At 42.1% G+C, this 8,857-nt stretch overlaps 1 protein-coding gene across 1 annotated transcript; it reads left to right on the top strand.

The window, feature by feature from the left end:
* Positions 1 to 203: 203 nt before the first annotated feature.
* Positions 204 to 3,877, top strand: LOC104522676 (chromodomain-helicase-DNA-binding protein 1-like; the record flags this gene model as incomplete). The annotated part of the gene is made up of 6 exons (XM_010165038.1): positions 204 to 412; positions 1,219 to 1,317; positions 2,065 to 2,135; positions 2,400 to 2,514; positions 2,758 to 2,866; positions 3,552 to 3,877. Coding segments are annotated over 6 exons (682 nt in total), but the record flags the coding sequence as incomplete, so codon positions are not given.
* Between the last annotated feature and the right edge of the window lie 4,980 nt (positions 3,878 to 8,857).

The following is an 8,857-nucleotide window of genomic DNA, read 5'->3' as shown; positions in this document are numbered from 1 at the left end:
TGGCTTATCACAAGGGCATGTGGTTCTTAATATTGCAGATAACAACTGTGGTAAACTCAGTTCTGGTCTAAAATAGGGGAGGGGAGCAGAGGGAATACAGGTCTGGGTCCTGTCTTTTACAGCAATGATTTAAAACAGGGTGTGCCCCCCACCCTGCTCTGATTTTCGTTGAACTTCATCTTATCTTGGTTTTTTTTTTTCAGGATGGCCTGGTGGGAGGAAAATCATTACACATCTACCTGCCTTCCTTCAGAGGAAAGTGATTTTGAGGAAGAGTTTAAGGAGGATGAAGCTGGGCTGAATGTGGATTTAGATTACAAAGATGCAGACCTGAACTGTATCAAGTACGTCATGGGAGATGTCACGCACCCCAAAGCAGAAGAGGAGGATGCCATCATTGTCCACTGCCTAGGTAGAACTTACAACAACAGGAATGTTGATGGGTGAGGTAGGAAAGAGGACTGAATTGTCCCTATTAGCTCAGTAGTTTCTAATTCCCATCCAGACTGAAATAATTTGGATTTCACATCTAGTTTAATTCATAGAGTCTGGCCTGAGCAAGAACCCCACATCTGAATGCACAGTGAGCTTTTGGGATAAGCTTTCTGAAATGTCACAGTTGACCCCTATGTAGTGGTCAACTGTGGAAATAATTTGGATTTCAGTCTGACTCAAATGGTGCAGAGATGATACAGATTCTACTCCACCATGTGTAACTGACACGACTACTAGCAAGTTGTACATGGGTATTTTCATACCCTCTCTGGTTTTATGGGTGAGCCTCTTGAAAGGTGCCTCTATGGCTTGGAATGGTATGTCTGTGGCCAAGTGGAGACAGTACCTCCTGAGATGAGGGCCTCTTGTTCATCCTGTGTAAACTGTAGGGATTGAATTGAGATATTGGAAATCATCTCCCTTATACAGTCTGCAGAAAGAGACAGGCATTTCCAGAGGCTGAGGTCAGAGCTGCTCTCTCTTGGTGCTAATCTCTCAACGCTGACAGTACAGAGGCTCTAGGTTAGTCTCCTAATTTAAGGACCTCTGTTAAGACACTAAAGCTGAGGGAGAGAAATTTAGATTACAGAGTTCCTCCTGAATCAGTGTTGGAGCTGCTTTCTGCAATCATTCATTGCATTTGTACAGAGGAGGTCCCTTTCCTGCAGGGGTGGTCTTCAACTTCACTTTCTAAAAGGAGTTTAACTTGTCATTTGATTCTAGATGACTCCGGCCGCTGGGGAAGGGGTGGTTTATTTACAGCTCTGGAGGCTCGTTCTGATCAGCCAAGAAAAATATATGAGATGGCAGGAAAGATGAAAGGTAAGAAATTAAAACATGACCTTAGGCCAAGATACTTGAAAGAGCTTAAATCCAACTGATGTTACAGGAGTGAGGTGCCTGGATACCTTGATACTCATGTTTTTCCCTCTTTCTCTAGATATGTGCATCCCTAGCTCTGGAAGTAGTAATACAGCAGCTGTTTTGACTTGTTAAGAGTGTGAGAACCTGCATGAGGGTTGGTCATTCCTGTCTATACTGCAAGTCATTTAAAAAAAAAAAGGAAAAAACCCAAACTTGTTCATTATTCACAGGATGTTTTTCACTATATAAGACAGAGCCCTGCATATTCTGTCACAGTGCTTTTAAGAAGGAGGAAAGCCACCTCAGGCAGTACTCAGTTGAGCCTTTGGTTCCCTTCAAGCACTAATTTTCTGAGCCTGTACTAGCAGTTTTGAGCTACCTGCAGCTGATGAGGAATGCACATCTTGCTATCTATTGGCTTTTTTCATTTCCTGGGAGATGCTTTCTTCTTGTTCCAGTGTCTTTCTTTCTATTTGTGGTCTTTAACTGGGATATGTGCGTGTGTGTCTGCATGTCTTGGTGGGGGGTAACGTCTGTCTTGCTTCCCTGGGCAAAGGGACTGAATGCTGAAACCATCATGAGGAGATAAAAAAAGACAAGGAGAATAATAGAGAACATGACAGTGAAATCACTGCTGTATTGACTCACCATTGACTTTTCAGGACTGATTTTTTTCTTATTGTTCTGTTCTTGTTTTCTGGACAGACCTGGAGTTAGGAGGAACCTTGTTATTCCCCATTGATGATAAAAAATCCAGGAAAAAAGGACAAGACTTGGTGAGAACGAGAAGCTCCTTTCTGTGTTGCTCTGTACACATGTTTTTGAAGCTGTGTGAAATGAACATACGTCTTTTCCCCAGTAATAATAGCACTGAATAGCAAACATGGCTAAGTTGCAGTTAGAGATTACATTAGAGAAAAGGCCATCTTTTTCTCATTTATTAAAGCTAATAGTTAGTAATGCAGTTTTCCAGCAGATATCACTATGTCTTTTAGCACTGTATGTAGACTCAATTTAATTTCTTTGTGTTTTCTCCTTAGTTGGCCTTGATTGTAGCTCAGCACCGGGATCGGTCCAACAACTTGTCTGGCATTAAGCTGTCTGCTTTGGAAAAGGGCCTGAAGAAGATTTATCTAGCAGCCAAAAAAAGGAATGGTAAGTGTGCAGTAGAACAGTGAATCTTTACATGTGTGATTGCACCTGAAGATGATGACCAATTTCCACCTCTCCTGTACTGTTTTTTTGAAGTGAAGTAAGAGTGAGATCTCCATGACGTGATCTCCATGTGTTCCAAAATATTTCTTCTGTTCTTGTTGGGTAGCTTGAAATCCTTATCTAGATTGCTTTCTATATGTGTATCTTGTCCTAAAGAGTGTGCACTCTCTGCTCCCTCCTCAGCAACAGTGCATCTTCCACGTATTGGGTATGCAACAAAAGGTTTCAACTGGTATGGTACTGAGCGGCTCATCCAAAAATATTTGGCAACACGGGGCGTCCCCACTCTTGTGTATCCTTTTGGAGTATCTCATATTTTGTTCACCATGTAGTATTGAAATGATTCCCTAAATATCTTGGTAGATGCAAGGCAAGGCACAGATGCCACAGTCCAGCTAAAAACTTGGTTTCTCCACCTTTGCTGTCATCCAGGTATTCATTCCAAAGTGAGGACTTACCATTTTAGATGGTAATGACAGATTAGTATGATTCAGTATGCCTGTCAGAATTTGTTAGCACTAGGTGCTAGTCTTCAGTTGACAACCATCAACTTACCTGTATATGCCACATCTGTGGGGGAGATGGCTGGAATTTCAGAACAACGGAAGTGACTCAGAAAGTAGCAAAAGTGAGAATGTGAAAAAAACATTACAATGTTCCAAGCAAGTGATAACCTGCTTCCCTGGCTGAACATGGTGGAGTTGGTGTGTGTTAGGACAGGCTTTTGTAACAAAACAGCTCATTACTTTCACCTTCCAAGAAAGGAAACAGAGGTTTACAAGGAGGCTGTGTTTTGTCACTTTGCTAGGAAGACATGGCTTTGCTGTACCACCGCTGTCAGAAATTCTGTGAAACTAAAACCTGAAACAAAGACAATAGTATGCAGAACATTTTGCCTCCTTCCTTGGTGAATCTCTTAGTGGACATGTCTGGCATTCCTTGACACTTTACAGCATTTCCTTGACACTTCTTATTAGATACTACTTCCCTAGGAATAAAGGCTCTTCCCCTGCTTCACAACCATATTCATCTTCAGTGACAGTCTCAAAGCCGTGAAGAAACATGCGCAAATAGCCAAGGATCTTTTCAACATCACACAGTCTGTGTGCATCCACTTCAGAAACACGGCTTACACAGCTGTTATTTGCCCCTGCATCTCTCTGCCTTTATTGACCAGAATGTAACATATTGGCAGTGGCTCTGGAGAGGAATGAGACTGCTTCAGAGTCCAAAGAGTCTTTGGATAAGGACATTGGCTCAATCCCCAATCTGTTTTGGGAATGGAAAAATTAAACTTTTACTGGTGGTCAGTTGTTATCCCTTACATTAAGTTATTGCTAGGGCTTGGAACACGGTGTTGTTTGGACATATTTTTGCCTCCTTCAAATTTCATCCTTTGTATCACTATACCTCTTTTTAGTCAGCTTTTTAGTGGTTACCTCAGACTCTGTGTATGTGCCCACATCAGCACCTCAGTGGAAAAGAAGCTGTATGCGTTAACAACATCACATGACAACCACATAGTATAAACTGTTTATACTGTTCTAGTTTCCCAGAAATCTAGTTGATTTGCATTTGTTCAAATATAAAATTTAGCCACATAATCACATGCTTACAATCGAGCAACATCCCAACCAGCATTCTGGGCAAAGGCTTGCAAGACTGCCAAAATTTGAGACTGGCTGTATAAATGACACCTTTCCTTCTGCCACAGCTGCTTTTTCATTACAGTTCTTTGTTGCAGCTGTTAGGCACAAGCAGTTCCTTACTGCTGTACAGAAAGCTGCGTGAAAGGTCCATAACCCTTTGATTTACTTTAAGGAAATCTTAATGCAGAGTTTCTGATGTTGGCTTTACTCTATTGCAACAGAACTTTTCTGGGTTTTTTGCATTGTTGGCACTGTTGGCTTTAGCATATTTTTTAGGGATTTTTTTAGTACAGTGAGGCAATAGTAGCTCTCCTAATAAGTGTTTTGACCAGAGAGACTGTGAGGTGCCAAACTGAATTCAATTTAAAGTTTAGCTTCCGATAGGAAATCACCCCACAAGCAGTGCAAAGTTTGTCTTTAAATATCTAACTGCCAGCACACATCTCACTGGCTGCATTTACACTGCCTCTGTAGCACCATCTGGTTACCTAATAATTTCAGGATTCTGACATGGCTTACCACACTGACTGGTGTGCTCCAAAACTTGAAGAAGCCTTCCTGAGTTGGATACTGTCATTCACTCTAAGCTCTACCAGAAAACCCCTAAGTGATTCATTCTCTCCTTTGACCCTGCTGAAGCTTCGGTAAGCTAGTGCTGTGTAACACCTCTGTGAGTGAGACCTTTCTTGCAGCTGCTCACAGGAACGGCCCCTGTGTGTTTGGCAAAGGGCTTGCAGGATCAGAGTCAGACTGTGAAGACTTTCTGGGGTGAAAGGTGGTCAGTAGATGGATGTACATTACCTTGTTTGCTCCCAGCCATGCGAACTGGCACTCTTCCAGCAGGCCGGCTGGTGGCACTGTTAATCAGCTGCAGCAGCACATGTTGCTCTTCAGCCTCCTTTCAAAGAGCAGGGCAGTGATCTTCAGCCTGGAAAAACGGTCCCTCTTTGCCAGAATTAAAACATCAATTATGCTTTTCTCTTTACCACTTTGACTGAACATGTAATTTCAGTCTGCATGCTCAAGGCTCTGATCCTCTACCTATTATTTTCCTGTATATTTTTGCCCTTCTTTCAAAGGTTTCATTCCCAAGCGTTGCAGTGTGTGCAGTCTTGGTCCTCAGCTTCACACACACCTATGGCCAAATCCCAGACCACCTACAGGTTCTCTGGCCACCACGCAGTTACACACGGACAGGATTTGTCTTGTGGCCAAGTCTCCCAGTTGAAGCACTGTGTCTACCACAACTATGGCCAGGTATTCCTGTTTGAGGCCTCATGCTTTCCTTTGTTTCTCCAAGAAGGTGGGGCTCTGCCTTTGTCCTGTGCCCCCCACCCTGATATAACTCTGACTAGAGATAAAGGAGAGGAGGGCATAACTACCTGCTTCTTAATGCCCCTTACCCTCTAAGATAAGGTCCACAGGGGTCTGCAAGGTTCTTGGCACAAAGAGAGGAAAGTCATGGTACACAATAGATTCTAGCCATTTAACTTAGGGGCAGGTCTGGCAAAAGATGTTCTCTTTTCCCCTTCTACAGATGAAATTGACCTTACTTTTTTCCCTTTAAATTTAGTTAGGAAATGCTTCTGGAGTGTGAAGTTTTTGTTGTTTTTTTAAATTATTTTTAAACAATATTATTTAATGTTCTTTAAATCTAATGAACCCAAAGAAAAGTTCTACCTCTATCTGCTTTGACATGGAAGTAAGATTTCAGCTGAATCCTGAACTGGGTTTTGCAGAATCTCAGCCAAGTGAAGTTTTTCTAATGTTTGCTTCCCACCACCATTTCTCTTATTTGGGCAGAAATCGTGTATTTTGGATAATTAATTCCATAAAGGGCTCAGTAGCTTCTATGCAAGTTGCTATGCAAAATAAATGTGTCATGCTGTTTCTTCAGCTGTACAGTACTACGTATTTTCCCTTTCTAAATAGCAACCACCCCAAAAGGGAAGGAAGGTGTTTTTTTGTAGTCATGTCCCTCTGGCCTCTCTTTCCTCTCAACGAGATTTTCTGCAGCATAAGAGCTGAAGTGTGGTTCCTTGTGCATATCTGTCATTGCACATTTACTTAAACTTTAGATGTATGCTGCCAGATTGAGGGCAGTGGCACAGAGCAAGATCATGCACAGTTCAGACTGGCTATACACGCAGTTTCATCACATGGGACCTATAAAGTGGCATCTAGTCCCAGTGAAAAACTTTCCTCTCCACCCCATGCTGAAATCTCCAGCTGATGCCATATAAGAGTGGGGAGTAATTCAGAATTGTGTTTATACTTGTGCTGGCTCAGCTTATGCTTATGTTTCCTACTTGATGCAGCACTGACTCTGATTCTCAAAGTGTTGAGCAGACAAATTCTGTCTTTGGTGAGGAATCTTTATGGCCTGTAACTTAAGTATGATCTTTTTATCCTACTCAGAAAACAGTAAATAAAAAATGGAGAAACCAATCAGATTTTATGGACATGTGCAGATTTGTGATTTTGTCACTGACAAAAATTATCTGGGTGTGTCACTGTGTGTTGGGGAAGGTGGAGTCTGGATTTTGGGGAAGGAAAGAGGAAGACTGGTTTCCAAGGTGATGGAGAAAATCTACAGCAAATTCAACCTCTGTATCTTAACAAAAATACTGTATGTATGTATGTATGTGTCTCCAAACAAGGCAGAATGTGGCCCACAAAAATGATCAGTATAAAAATATAAGGACAATTAGGTGGATTTATATAAAAATAACTGAGTCTAATGGTCCTGGAGGAAAAAAAAGAAAGCAAACCTTTGAGCAAAGAGATTACTTAAAAGTGTAACCTATGTGTCAAGCTGTGTGTAAACCCACCCCTTTACAAGAGCTAGAAGAGAGAGCGTAGATCTTTATTTAGCTAATTTGACTGGGTAGCAGGTTGGTCATGCACTGTGATCTGCGAATCAAAATGTAAGCTAGAATGATTCAAGACATTATCCCTTCTTATAACAAATCCCTTAATGTCTGCACTCCAGAAAGTGCCTCTTCTGGTAGATCCAAGATTCCTTGTGTTACACACAACTGTGACCAAAAATGCATCTCTCTGTGTTTTTCTGTCCAACTCATGCTTTTCAGAGTGAAAAACCCAAGCCTGAGGAACGCAGTAGTAGGATTAGTAGAATTACAGATGGGTATTTCCTCTAGAAAAACAGATCTCTCTATCATTTTGAATTCCCTGAATAAATGAGTTGGTGTGTGTTTTCCATGCTGGATTGTACCATCCACCTATCTTGGCCTTGGTGAGATAGTATTGCATTTGTGGGAAGACATCTAGAACCTTCTGAAAATATGATGAGAACAAAAATTGTCTGGATCCTCATATTTCAACCATGAAGAGAATGTTCCTGGTTGCACTTTCTAGCATTGTCCTGAGTATTTCTTCAAGTTAAGGATAGAAACAAACCCTTCAAGGAGCTACATGAAATGGGAATATTAGTCATGTTTTTGATGAAAAAAAACCAAGCCAAAAGAGAGTTAAGGGAAGCCAGAAATTGCTTCTGGTATGAGCTGAAAAAGTCTCAGTTTTTTCTGGCTTCAGCAGAAAAGAATGATTTTATTAACTTATTTGTTGAAGCAAGTGCTAGGTGTCTACTAGCCTTCCTCTGCTACTTCCAGTGAACTTGAGGTTGTAGCATCTGCATTCACAGGGTAAGGTTGGGGGTTTTTTTAATAGAAGAGAGACAAATGAGGAGCAAATCAAAGGTATTTATTATCTCATGCAAGTCCACTGCAGAAGGGGATGAAGAATCTGAGATTATATCCTTTTTCTGTGTGCCACATCATGAAACAGGCCAAGTTTGGGCCTAGCTTCTTATGAGCAGGTACACCATGAAAACGAGGTAATGTAGCTACCACATCAGAGTGATATGGAAACGTTTCTTCTAATTCTTGGTTGACACTTCCATTGTAAAGTCATTCCATGTTGTACAGCTGTTGAGTAGGGGGCAAGCACCACAAATAAAACCCTGGCATTATTTTGGGAAAAGGGAATGAAGGGAAATGGGAAAGGGAAAATAAAAGATGCAATCTACAGAAGCCACAATAATGCAACGTAGAAACTATCTTATAGGAACAACTTCAGTACCTTCTGCATTTGTGTGGGACTGGAATCTAGGAGGTCTAGATTTTCTTCATGCATTCCCAGCTGCTGGTTCCTTGTACAGCCTGAAAATGTAACTGTTTTTAAAGGGCAGGACAACCCAAAGGTGAAATGAAAAAGGAGGAACATTTGAACACAGAAAAGGTGTTTTTTGTAGGGAATTTGGTGCCCAAGGCAGGCTTAGGGCAGCCTGTTAAAAGACTTGAGGCAAACCAAGCCTTTCTCCCTGGGGGGCAGGAGGTCCCTCCTCTTTGCAGACCTCTTTGTGACCAGGGGCAAGGTGTGCTGCAGCTGCAGGCTATGGGTGGAGGAACGGACCAAGCCGTCCTGAAGGCTAAGCATTACAGTGCCTAGCCTCTTTCTGCTGGAGGAGAATGTGGTGGTGTCAGGACAGGTGGGGGAGAGCTGTATTGGTGGAGGAGCTCAGCCCTGGAGGGGCTGAGGGGCTCAGGAGCTGGGCGCCCAGCAGTAGGAAGGGTGGCGATGGGTAGGTCTTGGAAAGAGGAGCAGCAGCATGA

The sequence above is a fragment of the Antrostomus carolinensis genome, unplaced genomic scaffold, assembly GCF_000700745.2.
Source record: "Antrostomus carolinensis isolate BGI_N321 unplaced genomic scaffold, ASM70074v2 scaffold22533, whole genome shotgun sequence".
NCBI lineage: Eukaryota > Metazoa > Chordata > Aves > Caprimulgiformes > Caprimulgidae > Antrostomus > Antrostomus carolinensis.
The sequence above is the reverse complement of the archived record's forward strand: the minus strand, read 5'-3'. Positions and strand labels throughout refer to the sequence as shown.